This window comes from Caenorhabditis remanei, chromosome III, assembly GCF_010183535.1.
Source record: "Caenorhabditis remanei strain PX506 chromosome III, whole genome shotgun sequence".
NCBI classification, from domain to species: Eukaryota; Metazoa; Nematoda; class Chromadorea; order Rhabditida; family Rhabditidae; genus Caenorhabditis; species Caenorhabditis remanei.
The window spans coordinates 15927337-15946621 of NC_071330.1; the positions used below are offsets into that span (position 1 = coordinate 15927337).

The window sequence follows — 19285 nt, forward strand, 5'->3', positions numbered from 1 at the left end:
ATTTTCAACCAATCTTAGACAATCTTATCCGATATTAGCCAATATCAGTTATACACATATCACTAGACTCTCGTTTCTAGGGGAAGGGGTCTAAAATTCGAATTGAAAACTTTAAATTCAGCAAACACCAATCATCAAACCTCCCATTTATAAATAAACTTTCAAAAATTACATCCCATAATTACAGAACCAACTCTTCCAACCGACGCATGCAACATCTATTATTAGAGAAGAAACTCGAGCCATCGGATAATGAATGAAATTCTTAGAGATCCTGCCAAACCCGCATAAATATATATTTTTTAAAGGATTTTGATAAGTTTGTCCAAATAAATAGTTTTATCGCTCAATGATAGAGGTTAAATTCGAGATTGTGAGAGTAGGGGTATGAGAATAAATGTATCATAGTAATTATATATAGTGATTAGGGGTAATTAGTCAACTGCGACTTCCACCAAAGATTCCGCAGAGCCATGATCTCTTTGGTCCAGCCGCTGCAGCAGGTTTTGGTGGATTCGGATCCCGATCCAGCGCTTCTTTGAGCTCCTTTTCGAGTTCTAAAAGGAAAATTTTGTTGTTTTTTGTAGATAATTTATATGACTACCTTCCAACGTCGGTGGTGGATCAGCTCTCTCAAATTTGTATGCATGAACTCCTTCTGGTGACTGAATAATAGTGTCCAGGAACTCCTTCACCTTCACCGTCTCCAATCTCGGCGCGAAAGTTGTCAAGTTCTCGAGCAAAATGTTCTCGAGCTCCTTATTTGGCTCGGCCTTGAAAAAGACTTGAATCACACCGATTGCATAGAGAATTCTCATCATCCACGTTGGCAGAGTCTCACTTGTTGTCTCCAGAAAATTACCAAACACTGGCAAGTGGTAGACTTTTGCAATCTGTTCATAGTAGGAGAATGTGCATGAGGCGGTAGAGATGGTGGAGGCATGGAAGATGCTACGGACAGAGCGGTTGCCACGGATAAAGTTGGTTTCGGTGAGGATGTAGCTGAGGGAGATGTAGATGCCCTGAAATGAAAAGGGATTAGGTTGAGATTTTTAAGATCGCCTAAGATCGGTTTTAGATAGCCTAAGATTGCCCTAAGAACGGCTGAAATCAGATGAAATTGGTAAAGATCGGCCGAGATTGCCTAAGATTGACTTAGATTGTTTAAGATCGGCTAAGATTGCCTATGATCGGATATAATGGCCGAATTTTTCACATTTTATCTATTTCGCAATGTCTTATGACATCTTGTCGGTTTTTACTTTTCTGGCAGTCAATAGTTCAAATCCGGCGGCAATTTATCAAATTCTCACTTATTTTTTGATGTTTTCACCAGTTTTCATTGTTTTTCGATTGAAAATTACTTAATATAGACAAAATTATACTATTAAAGGTACACACAGTTTCCAGCTTTCATTTTTACCAGATTTTCAATAATTTGACATCTTACTTTTACGTCAGCCCGGCAGAGAGTACAATTGATCATCACGGGTCAAAAAATGCATAAAACTTGTTTAATATCTTACGATTAATCAGAAAATTAACGAGCTCAAACCAAAACCGAGCTCAACCGAAGATGACGAATTGCTGCTAATAGTCTGAGCTAGATTATAAGCGTATCCATAATTATAGAACGTGTAACATAATCCAGCTAGCACTTAGACGATTTCAGACAATCTCAGCCAAGCTGAACCAATCTTAGCCGATCTTAGCCGATCTCAAACAATTTCAACCAAACTCAATCGATCTTAGCCGATCCAACAACCCCCCAATCAAACTCACCGGTCCCATTTCCAAGAACTCCTTCATCAACTCCAAAATCTTCTTCCTCAACTCCTCCTCTCCATCCAACGTCCCATATCTCCACATGATGCCACACACGAGCTCCTTGAAAACCCTCCAGATTGCGGCGGAGATGCTCAAGACGACATCACAGTTCGGGCCGGGAAATCCGATGTGGTTGCCGTCACGCTCGTACTCCAGTTGGTCGACTAGCTCGAGCGGATTCTCGACGAGCTGTGTAACAGAGTACTGTGGAAGAGGGCGCCTGCTGGAAATAACTTACCGTAATCTGATCTTTAGGAACTTCGTGCTCCTCGAGGATCGCAATGAACTCATTGAGATCCATTGTCTGATGGATGTTCTTGTTGCTTCCACTACCTCCTTTGTACTTGTTCAGGCGCTCTAAAAAACATGGTGGGTGGATAAATAGAGAAACAGACTAAGCTTGTCTCAGATCGCCTAAAATTGCCTAAGATCGTCTAAGATCGGCTGAGACAGACAATCTAACACTCACCCTCCAACTTTCGTTTGCTTTCGTCTGGCTTCTGTCTAATCAAGATTATCAGAATAATTTCCAGAGCTTCCTCCTTGAAAACACGACGAGCTGTCTCACCAGCGGCTGGCATCATTGTACGAAGATAGAGAACTTTTTGACAGTTTTTCTGGAATAGCTACAGTAGTACACACCCATACACCTCAAGAGACCTACCGAGAAATCGGTCAAATTTCTCATATAAATGAGCATGGCCTCGTTCTTCTCTCTTTCTCCGGGACAGGTTCCTAATATCTGTTTTTGGATACGAAGAACATCTCGTTGATCTAACAGATAGAACCCGATGCCTTTTACCCGAACGATTTCCGACAATTCTCGGATGATATCAGTCAGGGTGTTGGTGTCTGTTACGGCACACCAGGTGAGCTAGAAATATATATATATATATATATATATATATATATAGTCAAGTAATAAAGGGGGCGTGGCCTTACCAAAATTCCTCCATTGGAATTCGCGCACAGTTTGAAATCCGATGCACTGATTGAGTGGCATTTGATAGTGTAGTCTAGTGGTTTTCCCATTATTTTTTCTAGTTTGGTGGTGTTCATGATTGATTTTACCCTGAAATTGGGATATTGAGATTGAGAGAGAAAGAGAAAGAGAAAGAGAGAGAAAGAGAAAGAGAGAGAGAGGGGGGGGGGGGAGCAACTCTAAGCAGGCGGAGTCAAGGAAATACGTATTTAAGAAAAAGAAAACATAGTCTATCTAGATGTGGCACCACCAAAATTGTGGTCTGTGCAGCAAAATTGCAAAAGATGGCGGAGTCAGAATTTCTGTCGTGCGGCCAGCTGAACGTTCTTAATTTTTTTTTCTGAAAAAAAAGTAGCGATATGCTGTTTCCATGAATTGCCTATCAGTCTCCAAGGACCAGAGTGCAGTTTCGATGTTAATTGATGTTTACTTCTCACATTTTCCTATTTTTCTAAATCCCTTATTTTCTGTACTCGATTTCGAGTACTAATCAACCTATTGATTATTATTATTATTTATATTAATTTACTTCCTCTTTTAATCTATTATTTTCATATTTCTTATAAATTATCCGGTGGTTACGGATTCAGTGGCCTTTTGACGAACACAACGAGATTTATACTTGCGAATTACTGATTTATTCTTATCCAAGAACAAACAGTAAAAGTACACGAGAGAAAAATAATAAAACAGCACAGAAAACAAACAAAAACGGGGAGAAATTACCTTAAAAAGTAAGAACTAAAAAGAACTGTTAATCTTGCGTGGAGATGGGCTTGGCCACGTGGCGGGATAGCGGAGCGTCGTTGCGAGTCTGTGCGTGTACCGTAAGAATGGGGTGTTGGATTCGGCGAGAATGCCACCGGCAACTTCCCCCTCCTCTTAAATACCGGACCCCTGACCGGTGACAGCAACGGCACACTACAACTCGGCTTACATTCGACTCACTAGTCCTCATCCACCGCAGTCACTCACCCTACTCCTTAACATATAACACTACCAAATAATAATTAATTTGTCCTAGTGACCTCAGAAAAGAAAGAAAAACTACTTGTCCTAGTGACCTCAGAAAAGAAAACAACCTACTTGTCCTAGTGACTTCAAGATCTCATTAAAACCGGTAATACTCAAACAATTATAAAAACAATTTACACAATTATTCGGCTCCTTCGCCTCGACTGCTACTGTCCCCTTGGTTTCTTCGCTCTCGGCTCACTCGTCACCTCCTCCTTCAGACGATCCACCACTGGGTGACTTGGAACAGCCAGCTCCAGGTATTCGACGATCTTCTCCAGCGATCCAGACCTCAACTCTGACAATATCAATGGAGTCTTTTTCGTTCCAACTGGTGTCAATGGATCCACTATTTCCACGTTCACCGCAGTCTTCCGAGTTTTCTTCCACTGGGCCGTGACTCCTCCAACCTCATCGAATGCACACTCCATTTTGGCCGGAACGACCACCACCTCCCGAACTTCCTTGGCAATCTCCTCCACTAGGTGCATCAGTTCTTCCAATTCTTGCTCCTTTCTTGTCCACTCCACCAAAATCACTGCCTTCTCCACCTGATCCCAGTCGAACTTTTGCTTCCATGTAGAGATCGTTGCCGATCGGACTTCAAACACGGCTCTACTCTTCACATTCATTCTTTGTCCAATAAGGATAAACCTTTCCTTGATTGTTGACTTCTTCGGCTGGTTTTTCTGCAGCACCTCCTTTTTCAAACTGTCCGCGGCCTCTTTCCACTCGACTTCGAACTCCTCCACCGCTCCCGTCATGACTTTCTGCGCCCACGTTGGACAGATTTTGGCGAATCTTCGGAGCGCCTCGAGTCTTTCAGACTTTCCGAGTTTTTTCTGGAATTCCTCATCGAAGACCATCAGATGCACATCCTCCGGCGTTATCTTCTCATTTCTCGCCAACATCTTCAGTGCCAAGTTTTTGGGGTCATACGATCTATCCCCGTATCCATCCACGAAATGAGCGTTTCCTCTCTTGCAGCCGCACTCTTCTCCATCCGATTTCCTGTAAAATTTCACATTATCCAATGTCAAATTCTCTTTTTCTCCTTCACATAGTTTTCCTTGTTCTACTACATTCACCACTGCCTTCTTTTTTCTGCCACGCTGTCCCCTTCTCGCGCTAGTCTCACACTTCATATCCACTATTTCTTTTGGAACCTTCCGGAGTTGCTCCCAAGGGATCCATAACTTCTCTTCTCCTCCCATGAACTGTACGCTTGCCGAGTTTCCCGTAGTTTCTACCACCCTGTACGGCCCTTTCCATTCATTCACCAGCTTCGCATTTCTCGCTCCCAACTTTTCCGCAGGAATCTTCACCATTACTCTATCTCCTACTACTGGATACTTCCTCCCAGCCACATTATGCTTCTCATCGAAGCTCTCTTTCATACTCTCTCGCTCCTTCTTCATATGCTCCCTTGCTGCTTCCTGAGCTAAATGCATCTGCTCAGCGTGGCGTAACTTATACTCGTCTACGTCCACCTGATACTTCCCCACCAACTCCTCCTGATCAACCTTCAGCGGTATTCTCGGATCTCTTCCATACATCAGAAAATGTGGACTCTCCCCAGTCGTCTCATGCTTACACGCATTGTATGCGAACACTGCGTACTGCAGCTTCTCATCCCACTCAGTCGGAATCAACGTAATCTTCTTCAGCACTGTCTGAATGGTTCTGTTGAATCGTTCCACTCCTCCGTTCATCCTCGAGTGATACCCTTTAGTTTTAATCAACTTGATTTTCGACATCGTCGCAATCTTCTCAAAGGTAGCGTTTGCAAACTCCAACCCCTGATCAGTCAATATTGCCTTCGGAATTCTCCCTTCTTTCAACATCCAACTCTCCAAAAACGCCTTAGCAACCGTCTCAGCCGACTTATTCGGAATTGCCACCAACTCTTCATCTGACTCAGTCACACTCTGATACTTCAGCAAGAACGCCCTACGAAATTCCCGGAAATCACCGACACCATCGTACACTTTTGGCGTTGGCAACGCCGATGCTCTCGCCGACGACCGCATGACTTCTCCCATACTCTTTACTAAGTCCTCTATGACACTGTATCTCGATGCCCTTGACTCGCTTTCCCACATTTCTTCGCTACTTCTCCTACTTCTCACACTCCGCTCATCCTCACCTAGCCTGCTCCATCCATCGCTGAAAGTCGTCCCATCTTCCCTCCGCAAACTCCTTGTCTTCTCGCGCAGTGGCGACTTTGCCTGCAATTCTCTTTCGTTTTCTTTCTTCCGTAACTCCATTTTCTCACCCTCCAAGTGTGTGATCGAGCTCTTCAATCCCTCCGACACTCTCTTCTCCTTAGTCATTGCATTCTTGAGCTTCTCGATCTTCTTCTCCGCCTCCTCCAACTTCTTCTGCAATTGCTCTCTTTCAGCTTCACTTCTCGCCATCTCGTCGGCCATCTCCACGTTCTTCTCTTCGAGAAGCCTCTGGAAATACTTATTATTTTCTTTCAACTTCTCGTTTTCTTTTTCTAATTCCTCTTTTTCTTCTTCATTTTCATCTCCCGCCTTCTCACACTCATCGCGCAACTGTTCAACAGTCTCCACCGCTTTTTCTCTCATCAATTTCAGCACTTTCTCCTGCCAACCATCGCAGCGCACTTCTTCGTACCGCTCCCTCAACTCCTTGCAGTACTTCTCTACCGGCGCCACCATCAGGTCCTGTTTTCTCGCCGCCAGCGTGGTGTCTCCCAGCGCCTTCTGCAGGTTCTGCACCACTTCTTCCGATTTTTCCACGAATTTCTCGAATCCTCTGATTCTCTTCATTTTTTCCTTCAAACTCACGTTCACGTTCTCCAACTCGGTGACGTGTGCCCACAACGACCCATCCGAGCTGTTCCCGTCGTCTCCTCCTTTTCCTTCATCGCCCGCCTTCTGCGCCTCCTCGATATCCATCTTCTCCATCCTTCGATCGTTTTGCGTTTTCTGCCTGGAATTCCAAAAGTTTTTACTACTTTGGTATTCCTCTCGTCAATCGATCGCTTATTACGTCAATTACACAAATTTCCGTAAAATTTATACTAATTTTACGAAAAAATTGTATTTTCTCCGCAAAACTTTGAAATCGCCTGGGTTTTATACTCGCCCAAACGATAACTTCAACGTTTCGCTACGAAAAACACAAAAAACAACCGGTTCGGCCCCCAAATTATCCGGTGGTTACGGATTCAGTGGCCTTTTGACGAACACAACGAGATTTATACTTGCGAATTACTGATTTATTCTTATCCAAGAACAAACAGTAAAAGTACACGAGAGAAAAATAATAAAACAGCACAGAAAACAAACAAAAACGGGGAGAAATTACCTTAAAAAGTAAGAACTAAAAAGAACTGTTAATCTTGCGTGGAGATGGGCTTGGCCACGTGGCGGGATAGCGGAGCGTCGTTGCGAGTCTGTGCGTGTACCGTAAGAATGGGGTGTTGGATTCGGCGAGAATGCCACCGGCAACTTATATTATATTTCAAATATCTTATTGCCTCCTCTTTGTTTCCATGAATTGCCTATCAGTCTCCAAGGACCAGAGTGCAGTTTCGATGTTAATTGATGTTTACTTCTCACATTTTCCTATTTTTCTAAATCCCTTATTTTCTGTACTCGATTTCGAGTACTAATCAACCTATTGATCATTATTATTATTTATATTAATTTACTTCCTCTTTTAATCTATTATTTTCATATTTCTTATATTATATTTCAAATATCTTATTGCCTCCTCTTTGTTTCCATGAATCGCCTATCAATCTCCAAGGACCAGAGTGCAGTTTCGATGTTAATTGATGTTTACTTCTCACATTTTCCTATTTTTCTAAATCCCTTATTTTCCAAATTCTGACTAACACCAAAAACAGATGAAGCAACAAAAAAAATCATTCAAAAACACTAATTATCAAGTCCCTAATTAGCACTAGATGAGTTATGACCAGGCTTGGTCGGAGTCGGAGAATCGGATACTCCGATTCTTCGATTCTCCGACTTTTTTCGGAGAATTTCTCCGACGGATAATTCTCCGACTTTTCATTTCGGAGAAATAATCCGAAATTCTCCGATTCTCCGAGAAAAAAAGTCGGAGAAAATTTCGGATATCCGATTCTCCGACTTTTTTTTTCGGAGAAAATTCCGATTCTCCGATTCTCCGAAAATTTTTCTCCGACCAAGCCTGGTTATGACTCATCAAAATGTCAAGTTTGCAGAATGGGGCGGAGTCTGATTCATGTTTGGACAAATGATTATAGCAAAGTTCCTAAATTTTGTTTTAATTTTTAGCAATCATGAATTCTGACAAAAACATAAATAATCAAATTCCTATTAACCACTATAAAAGCCCTGACTCATCAAAAACGCGCTATTTTTCGAAAAGTGCAAAACAAGGAATGTCACGATTCTAAGAATTTAAGTTTTGATGATATAATCTCATTTCAAAAATCATCAACTTCTGACTCAGATCCCAAAGCAAAACAATCAAACATTTCTATTTTCAAGTTTTAATTATACACACGGATTAGACTATGATTCATTGAAAAAGCGGTCCAAAATTCACCAATTTCTGACTCAAATCGAAACATTCAAATTAATCCTAAACCTTAAATTTCAACTCAAAAACTGGCAAAAACGCGTCAAAAGCACGCCAGACGTTCAATATTTCAATTTTCACATCGTTAGATAATCAGCCGGGCGCGCTTTTAAACCAATCAACCTAATATCAGTTTTTCCAGATCAAATACTTTACGACGCTAATTGGCCAGTCAATTCTGACATTTTTCAGCAGCTACTAAGAATTCGTAATATTTGCGACGTGTGCAATCTATAATTATTACTATAATTGGAATTTTTTGAATTTCAACTCAAAAACCATCAAATTCTGACGAAAACGGGAATTTTCAAATCTCTATGAAAATTATTTTTGAAAAGTGCAAAACGCGTTTCTAATGTCAAATTTCAATGAAATAATCTCTTTTTGACAATCATCAACTTCTGACTCAAATCCCAAAGCAAAAAATTCAAAAATTTCAATTTTCAAGTTTTAATTATACACAACGATAACACAAATTGCTCTCATTCTCTCAAAAATTTTTTCTTTTTTTCTTTTATTCCAAATAATTAGACACCTATATTTCATATACCTATCCCATTCAAAAGATCTCAAAATTTTGGACGTAGGATGATTCAAGTTTTTCGAAAAAAAAACTGTTTTTCTATTTTTTCTAATTTTTCTTTACTTCCGTCACCTATTTAAAACTCCTATTTAAAATCTGAAAATTTTTGACTGAATAGCTTCAAAACTATACGAAAAACCCTCCAAAGTTATTTTCCTTTTATTTCTGACCCCTTTATCTCATCAACGATTTTTCCAATCTCTTCTATACCTATTTCATTTGAAAGATCATAAAATTCTAGTCTAGAAAGTAGTGAGAAAACGAAAAAACCACTAGATTAAGCGGCTGTTTTCTTTTAAAAGTTAGTTTTTCACCATTTTCTCTTGCTACCAACCTTCTGACCACTATATCTCATCAACGGTCCCTCCAATCTTTCTGGTACTTATTCCATTCAGAAGGTCATAAAATTCTGACTCAGAATCTACAAAAACGACAAAAAGTACAAAATCTGAACCGTTTTTTTTTTTTTCGATTTTTGAATTAACCCATGACTTCAAACCCCTATATCTCATCAACGGTCCCTCCAAGCCTTCCGATTTCTATTCCATTCGAAAAATCTCAAAATTCTGACTAGGCATTTCGATTATTCACTAAAAGTTCCTTTATCACCCACCAACTTCTAGACACCTGTATCTCATCAACGGTCCTACCAATCTTTCCCATTTTTACCCCATTTGAAAGATCTCAAAATTCTGACCCAGGCAACACAAAAATGACAAAAAATGAAAAATCTGAATTAACTTCCATTTTTTGCATTGAACTTTTAAAAAAAATCAATTTTTCACTTACCCCATCACTTCTAAGCCCTATATCTCATCAACGATCCCTCCAATCTATCCGAAACCCATTCAATTTAAAAGATCATGAAATTCTGGTTCAGTGAGAAAAAATCACAATTTTTTTTGAAAAATCGTGCTAAACGTCGTTTTTTCACCTTTTCCCCTAGTTGCCCTCGTTTTGACCCCTATATCTCATCAACGGTCCTACCAATCTATTGGATACCTATTCCATTTGAAAGATCTCAAAATTCTGACCTAGAAAGAAGTGAAAAAATGGAAAAACCACGGGATTTAGCGGCTCTTTTCGAAAAAAATTTCTTTTTTCACAATTTTCCCTTGCTACCAACCTTCTGACCTTTATATCTCAACAACAGCCCATCCAATCCTTCCGATACCTATTTCATTAGAAAGATCTCAAAATTCTGACCCAGACAACACCGAAAAACAGCGAAGAACCCAATAACTTCCGCCCGACTTACCACGTTCTAAAACACGCTCATCAGAGCGGAACTCGAAAAAGCAAAAAAAGAAGAGAAAAATATTCGAAATGAGAGAAAAAAGAAGAAAAAAGTGGGGAAGCGAGAGAAGAGAAGGTGAGCAAGTTGTCGCGGTAACGGATTCCCTAAGGTACTAATTATTGGAGCTCTTTCTCTCGGTTCTTTCTTCGAATAAGATTATAAACACATGCATGTGCCGATAACATCATCTAATGAGCACGTTGGAATGGGAATGAAATTCGAAAAAATTGAAAATTCGAGAAGAAAGCGGGAAAAAAATTTTTATTGAGCATTGAAAAGTATTTTATTGAAAGTAATTAAATAATTAAATGATTATATATGTTGTACTCGACAACAGAAAAACCGCCCTAAACCTATAAAAAGCAAATAAAGCGATATTTGAAGAACCAAGTTTATTATTTGAAAACGAGATTAAGGTACAATATTTCTCCGGTTATTTAGAAATTATTAACATATATGAATCATTAGAATTATTTTTGGAAAATTAGCAACTGAAATATTTTTATATAGTAACCAGCCTGGCTGCCGCGCCTTCGGCGCTTCATCCGGCTGGCCTCTCCTCATTTACTTGTTCACCTTCTCAAAAATATGTCCGCGTGGCCGAGTGGTCCAAGGCGGCGGTCTCTGCGCAAAGAGCGCAAGTTCGATTTTGGGCCCGGCCGTCTTTCTTTCATATTTCTCAAAATTTGCGGACATTGGGACAGATGGACAAACCCCACATGCGTTTTATATATAAGAATGAAAATAAAGCGATATTTGAAGAACCAAGTTTATTATTTGAAAACGAGATTAAGGTACAATATTTCTCCGGTTATTTAGAAATTATTAACATATATGAATCATTAGAATTATTTTTGGAAAATTAGCAACTGAAATATTTTTATATAGTAACCAGCCTGGCTGCCGCGCCTTCGGCGCTTCATCCGGCTGGCCTCTCCTCATTTACTTGTTCACCTTCTCAAAAATATGTCCGCGTGGCCGAGTGGTCCAAGGCGGCGGTCTCTGCGCAAAGAGCGCAAGTTCGATTTTGGGCCCGGCCGTCTTTCTTTCATATTTCTCAAAATTTGCGGACATTGGGACAGATGGACAAACCCCACATGCGTTTTATATATAAGAATGATTTTCCTATAGATAAGGTGATATTTATTCCTTTTACAGTGAAGCTGACAGCGGATCGAATAACTTCTGAAACAATTAAATTGAAAATTTAGAATTATATTTCAGGGTTATACTCTATTACGTAGAGAAGGGATATTAGAAAAAATCAAAATGTCTAAACCGACAAAATTTGACAAAGCCCATGCAAAAGCTAGGCCACAACTCAAAACTCATATTTTTAGCATTTTTCGTTTAAAGGAGGATTGTGTACTCCTCTCGGACAAGATTTTAAACAGATTTTCCCACTTTTTTCGACTTTTTCACAATATAAACAAAAAATGCAAAATATGGGATATTTGACTTGTGGCCTAGCTTTTGCATGGTATTCGTCAAATTTGATCAAATCAAAAATTTCCGAAAATCTTCTAACGTTTTCCTGGTTTCTTTTTTATATCCAATTCCTGCGAAGTCACAACACCACAGTGGTGGAATCCTTCAGAAATGATGACGTCTTGATGTGAGGCACTGGAATAATAATATGATCAAAATTGAATACAGTTCTCTTAATTGCTCTTACTTTCTCGATTAATTCGAATATCTCCAGGCACATTTCAGTTGTAATAGTGACTTCTAAAATATCAACAAAAAAATTTAATGATTTTGAATATAAAAACTTACTTTTCGAGTCTCCATGAATCAAAATATGTATAATTTTTAAAAAAAGCAAGTAAAATATAACATTTGACTATCCATTCCGATAGGAAGCCATATAAATTAAAATTCAATAAAAATCATCGAAATAAATAAATTAGTCGCTCTAAATGCCCTAAATTCACGTTTTCCCGGCACAAAAGGAGCCTAGATGGAAGAGTTTTCCCACGCGAATTTCTCCCTCCGTGTAGTCCTCTCGGACAAAATTATTTATTTTTATTTCTCGATTTTTCGTTTTCTTGCTTTTTTCAATTTATATCGTAAAAAAGAAGAAAAGACACGAAAAATTGTTGAAAAAAGCAAGAAAACGAAAAATCGAGAAATAAAAAGAAATAATTTTGTCCGAGAGGACTACACGGAGGGAGAAATTCGCGTGGGAAAACTCTTCCATCTAGGCTCTTTTTGAGCCGGGAAAACGTGAATTTAGGGCATTTAGAGCGATTTTTAGCACATGCTCCAATGATGAAAGTTGTTCAGAATTTTCTGAAGTATCAGAATCTGAAATAAAAAAAATATGACTTCAGTCCTCCTTTAACTTCAAGAAATACCCACCTTCCTCCAAACTCGTATAAAATAACCAAAATAGATAACTATAACTCAATTATAATCAAATGAAAGTACTTATTAAGAGAGAGTGTTAGTAGTGGAGAGACGCAGCCACAAATGACGTCACTAAGATGGCGAAAGGAAAGAAGACCTCTTTTTTCTTGTTAACATAGTTCTTTTCTGGAAATGTTGAAAATCCTGGACTGGGTCAAATAAAAAATTTATTATGTTTAATTTTATATAAAAATAACTTTTATAATTATTAATGGGTCGTTTACCACAGCATACGAATGTCTTGTTGGTGTACTGGTTGTTGTCCATTTCCAATAAAACCATTTGTCACATACCATCCAACTGAAAATGAAAAATGTAATTATATTTAGTGGTACTCACTTTAATGATCCCCTTAATCAGAATCACTTTTATAAGAATTTCATAAAACACTAAATTTGTCTAGAAGAAAATTGACTAAACTGTATTATTTTCAAAGAAACCATGTGAACAACTCTAGAAAAAAATTCTTTTGTGTGTTTTCAGCCAAAAAAATCTGGAAAATTTGGAAAGAGAACGTCTTGGACGATCTCACCTCATCTCAACAAATCTAAGCGGATTTTAAGCAGACTCAAATATAAATTTAACCGATCTAATCAAATTTCTGGGGGTCTAATTTTACTCACTAGTCTTCCTTGTCCGGCGTTCTTTCCTCCACAGCGTACAACCGCAGCATTTGCTCCCAAGAAATAATATGTTGTTGCACTCAACCTGGAAAAAAAATTATTAGTTTTAAAAATGAATTCCAGACTTTCAAACAAAAAAAATTACCCTGATATTCCTGAAAAAGTGACGGCAAATACATCATCTTGAGATGGAACTGTTGATCCATTTATTCCTGAAAAAGAAGATAATTTAGTAATTACTTTAATTAGGTTGTCTATGACCCATAATTTCATTGAGTTAGTCAAGAAGATTGTGGCTGAGATTGTTTAAGATTGGCTGAGATCGCTTGAAATGGGCTAAAATAACTCAAAAACTAGTTTTTTAAAAAACTTCTTATATCTAATTGCCCCGGGGCAATTTTTTTCAGTCAAAGCTTTCAAAATTTGAGTTGAAAATGTTCAAAACCAAATTAAAGTCAATTTTTCTCTAATTCCCTTAAATTACTCTTACCATATGTACTTACCTCTTTTGTGTGACTGTCCAGCCAAAGAATTTGCTTTTGAGAGCACATTGACCTCCAATTTGAGCCTAAGCACCCTAAAATGTGTTTAAATCATTAAAAAATATGGTTAAAACTCACTTTTCTAGTTTTCCAATACATCCAGTAATAATAGTAATAATTATAATGATTAATTAATTAGAACTTAATAAAAATCAGTTTTATAAAAGTACTTATCATCCCCCTATTCCGTTAAGGAGTCTGATAAATACTTGAATATATAAATATATATATATATTTCGACCATCTATTCAGTAAGAGGCCTTATTCAGGAGAGCATGTTTTGGCTCAACTGACTGGAAAGAGCACAAGAGGAGAGAGAGTGGGAAATATAGAAGAGACGGAGAGTATTAATATATATATATACTAAATATTGGGTGTGGGTGCTACTACTAGCGGAGGGCAGCTAACCAAAACACATTTTAATCATTGAAAGAGTAATCCGTCAGAAATTTCGACATAGGGGTGTCTTAAGGGAAAGGGAGAGGACAAATTCAGATATTAGTATTTAGGGGAATTTTAAGGGGGTGCAAATCATGTTCAAGCTACATACATACATACTATAAGACAGCGAGAAACCAAGCCATTCGAAAATTCTGAGTAAACTACATTTGGGTTCAGAAGTTCATGTTCTGATATTTATAAGAATCCGGGACGTTTTGGAACTAGAGAATATTCTGACAAATGAGACACTTTTGACGATTACCCCTTTCTCTATTTTGTTTTCTGGTTGAGACCCTCATTCAACAAGGAAGATTAGTGAAAAATTTACTATTTTATTAAAAGAATCAGATAAGAGAACATAAGAAAAAGAATCAGGAAAAAGCAACTTTTTGAATTTGACGATGTTGTTCCTCACGCCTCATAACACGCCGCACATTCTCATATTCTCCACGATTTGTTTCCTTTTTGGAGGAAGTTTTGGGTTGCTCTTGAGCTAGAAGTTTGCGCACTGGGGTTACACGTCGGGATCTTTGCATTCTTGATGCAGCGAGCTTGATTGAATCTGTAACTCGATTCTGTGAAGTGTTTTCCAAAATTGGATCAAATTTTCAAATTCAGCGTGTTAAAGAATATTTAATCGAATATGAGCCTATTGGAAAGGCCGAGTTACATCTGGAACATTCCCTAGTTACCCAATTTTTGCGGATCTAAAACAACAACTAACGACCTTAACCGACGTCAGACGATCTTAGACAATCTTAAACTACCTATCTGAGGCACTGTTTGCTAATCTGAGACGATCTTAGCCGATTTCTACCGATATCTGCCTATCCTTTCCTATAGTTAGATGATCCTGACCTATTATTACTCACTTAAATCTTCCATGTCCGGTGTTCTTTCCTCCAAAAGATACAAACGTAGCATTCGGTCCCAAGAAAAAATATGTTGTTGCACTCAACCTGGAAAATGAATAATTAATGAATTTCAGAATTAAAAATGAAATAAAAACTTACCCACTGAGTTATTCCTGAAAAAGTGACGGCAAATACACCATCTTGAGATGGAACTGTTGATCCATTTATTCCTGAAAAAGAAGAAAAATTAGTAATTAGTTTAATTAGGTTGTCTATGACCCATAATTTCATTAAGTTAGTCAATGAGATAATTTAAAATTCTCTAAAATTGGTTGAGATTGGCTGCTGAGATCGCTTAAAGGAGGACTACCACGCGAATTTTTGCCCCCGTGTAGTCCTCTCGGACAACATTTTTTCTTTTTATTTTTCGATTTTTCGTTTTCTTGCTTTTTTCAACAAGTTTTCGTGTTTTTTTCAACTTATATCGTAAAAAAGAAGAAAAAACACGAAAACTTGTTGAAAAAAGCAAGAAAACGAAAAATCGAGAAATAAAAAGGAATAATTTTGTCCGAGAGGACTACACGGGGGCAAAAATTCGCGTGGGAAAACTCTTCCATCTAGGCTCCTTTTGAGCCGGGAAAACGTGAATTTAGGGCATTTAGAGCGATTTTTAGCATATGCTCCAATGATGAAAGTTGTTCAGAATTTTCTGAAGTATCAGAATCTGAAATAAAAAAATATGACTTCAGTCCTCCTTTATAATTGGCTGAAATAACACAAAAACTAGTTTTTAAAAAAATTTCTTATATCTAATTGCCCCGGGGCCATTTTTTTCACTGAAAGCTTTTAAAATTTGAGTTGAAAATGTTCAAAACCAAGTTAAAGTCAATTTTTCTCTAATTCCCTCAAATTACTTCCAACAAATGTACTTACTCTTTTATGTGTGACTGTCCAACCAAAGAATTTGTCCTTGAGAGCACAGAGACCTCCTATTTGAGCCTAAGCACCCTAAAATGTAATTAACTCAATAAAAAATATGATTGAAACTCACTTTTTTCGGTTTTCCAGTACATCCAGTAATGATAGTAATAATAATAATAATAATAATAAATTAATTAGAATTCAACAAAAATCAGTTATATAAAATACTTGTCGACCATCTATTCAGTAAGAGGCCTTATTCAGGAGAGCATGTTTTGACTCAACTGACTGGAGAGAGCACAAGAGGAGAAAGTGGGAAATATAGAAGAGACGGAGAGTATTAATATATATATATACTAAATATTGGGTGTGGGTGCTACTACTGGTGGTGGAGGGCAGCTAACCAGAACATATTTTCATCAAGGAATAACTAATCCGCCAGAAATTTGGACATAGGGGTGTCTTAAGGGAAGGGAGAGTACATATTTTGATTAAACTACATAAATATGTATTAAAAGGCGCCTATTCTAAATTATAGTTCAGATATTAGTACTTAGGGAAGTTTTAAGGGGTGCAAATTTCAAGCTACATACACATATGTATTATAGTGATCCGGAACTATGACATTCAAAAATTCTTAGTGAGTATACTACATATGAGTTCAAAAGTTCAAGTTCTGATAAATATAAGGATTTTGGACTTTTCGAAACAAGGACATTTAAGAAAAAGACGTTTAGGAACTGAAAGTATGGAAAATAATAATTTTTTGAAAATTACTTGAAATCGGACATCATTTTTCACAAATGTTTAGTTTTTTTTGGATTCTACATGTCAAATAACCTAGAAACTCGTAGTTTTTGAGTATTTTTACGCCCAAAATCGAAATTTTTCGAAAAATTTTGATTGGTTATGGTAGAATTCCCTATCGCTCATAAGGTCGGGGGGTTCGATCTCCACAGTGATCAAAACTTTTTGAATATTTTTTGCTTGTTTTTTTTTTGGGTTCTACATGCCAAATAACTTATAAATCGGACGTTGTTGAGTACTTCAACCAATCTCAGCCAATTTTAGCGGTAATTAGCCTATCGTGGACAATCTTAGCCGATCTCAAACGGAATCTGAAAATCTGAAATCTGAAAACCTGAATAAAAAACACATGACGTGTATTGAATTAGCATAGATTCATTCTCTTCTAATTTAATAAAATAGTTAAAATACAATATTTAAATAACAATGGAAGTTGCAGTTGCTCTTGTATCCAGATAATTCTCGTAATCGTTCGTTCTGAAAGTATAATAAGTATAGTAATAATTATTATATAAAATGTTCTATTAGCTCCACACATCTTTTACAACTGCGCTCCACCGAAATGTTCTTTGATTTCGGTTGTACCGTGCTAATGATAAATTCATTTCATTTTGAGAGAAGCTTTGGGCGCTTCATGAGGGATTTTTGGACTTTTTTGAATGAAAACACAAGATTTTTTGCTTATCAAATGATTTATCAACTAACGTTTTCCAATTTCCTCAATAATCCTGCGTCCGTCGCCCTTCTCCTTTTCAAAACCACTTTTCGTTCTTATCTCCTCCTGCAAGTTACATAATTATTAATTTCATGTTTCAAACTATTTTTTATCCGCTTACTCGTTCAGTTTCCTTTCCAAACCATCATCAGCGCCATTTCCTTTCCATCGAATGGTGTTTCGTGCTCTTGGAGGATTCGGGATACTGTAGCTCCTCGTTCCAGTGCTTTCTTTATCCTGTGTTGGTCAGTTGACACCTCCTAAAAGAAAAATTTTGTAAGGCTTATATAATCTACATAGTAAATCTTATTATGACTTACCTCTGAACTTTTGATTTTATTGGGACTTTCAGGAAAATATCCAATTAATTACTTCCGCCACCTGATCCATAGAAGTAGAAGGGATCTATAATTTAAGAACTGTTTTTTGAGAATCCTAAGAAGAAACTGACCTTTTCCTTCCACCGATAACAGAAAAATAAAAAATAAATGAATTAGAATTCAATAAAAATCAAATAAGCACTTATCATCCCCCTATTCCGTTAAGGAGTCTGATAAGTACTTGAATATATAAATGTATATTTCGACCATCTATGCAGTAAGAGGTCTTATTTTATCAGGAGAGCATGAGAGAGCTCAACTGACATGAAGTTGGAAGGGAGCCGTGAGAGAGGGGATAAGGGAAGAGACGCTGACGGATAAGGCAGGTGAAGGGCATTCATTTCGAAAAGAGACATTTCGAAAGCGAGAAGGGAGTATTAAAGCGGAAATGTGTAATCATTGAGATTGGAAAGGATTGAAATGGAAATTAATGATAGCCTTGGGATTTCTGAAAAGGGAAGGTACACGTATTATAAGGCTCTAGGACGTTTTGAAATCATGCTATTTGAATATCCTGAGTAAACTACATACGGGTTCAAAGGAGCGTGTTCTGATATTTATAAGGATCGGGTTGTTTCCAAACCGCGAAATTTTGAAAAACAATGACAATTCGTAACCGAGACGTTTAGGTACCGAATGAGACATTTTTCGCGATGCACTTTATGTCTTGCTCGCAAAGGTTAAGTTTTGAAATGTCCCGTCACGGTTGCGAGATGTCATGGTTTTGTAATGCGGAAATCATAAAAACTGTCTAAAATACTAATATTGTCTGAATTTGAAAAAAAATCTTCTTTTTGAACGATTTTAGCCGATATCAAACGATTTTAATGATCTTAGCCGATCTTAGTCGGTCTCAGACAATTTTGGACAAGTGGCGGTTGTAGAAATTATAGAAATTATCTAATTTAAGACAATCTTGGACGGAATCTGAAATGTGAAATGCAAAATATGAAAATGTGAAATCTGAAAACCTGAATAAAAAACACATGTGTATTGAATTAATAGTGATTCATTATTTTCTAATTTAATAAAATAGTTAAAACATAATATTTAAATAACAATGGAAGTTGCAGTTGCTCTTGTATCCAGATATTTCTCGTAGTCGTTCGTCGTTCTGAAAATATGATAAGTATAGTAATAATTATTATATAGAATGTTCTATTATCTCGACACATCACATACAGCTGCGCTCCACCGAAACGCTCTTTGGTTTCGGTTGCACCATGCTAATTATAAATTCATTTCATTTTGAAAGATGCTTTAGGCGCTTTAGGGGGGATTTTTGAAC

At 37.5% G+C, this 19285-nt stretch overlaps 3 protein-coding genes across 3 annotated transcripts; 1 reads left to right on the plus strand and 2 right to left on the minus strand.

Moving 5' to 3' along the window:
• Positions 1-438: 438 nt before the first annotated feature.
• GCK72_011569 (uncharacterized protein) lies at positions 439-2886 on the minus strand (the record flags this gene model as incomplete). Its single annotated transcript, XM_053728542.1, has 7 exons — positions 439-557; positions 605-1022; positions 1783-2016; positions 2066-2184; positions 2297-2444; positions 2492-2701; positions 2770-2886. The coding sequence occupies 7 exons, from the start codon at positions 2884-2886 to the stop codon at positions 439-441; spliced, it is 1365 nt and encodes a 454-aa protein (XP_053588119.1).
• On the plus strand, positions 1868-2188 carry GCK72_011570 (uncharacterized protein; the record flags this gene model as incomplete). Its single annotated transcript, XM_053728543.1, has 1 exon — positions 1868-2188. One exon carries the CDS (start codon positions 1868-1870, stop codon positions 2186-2188), a length of 321 nt encoding a protein of 106 aa, XP_053588120.1.
• An 8942-nt stretch (positions 2887-11828) lies between the features above and the next one.
• On the minus strand, positions 11829-18007 carry GCK72_011571 (uncharacterized protein; the record flags this gene model as incomplete). Its single annotated transcript, XM_053728544.1, has 10 exons — positions 11829-11928; positions 12939-13014; positions 13334-13422; positions 13483-13549; positions 13841-13914; positions 15193-15279; positions 15338-15404; positions 17608-17683; positions 17761-17877; positions 17990-18007. The coding sequence occupies 10 exons, from the start codon at positions 18005-18007 to the stop codon at positions 11829-11831; spliced, it is 771 nt and encodes a 256-aa protein (XP_053588121.1).
• Between the last annotated feature and the right edge of the window lie 1278 nt (positions 18008-19285).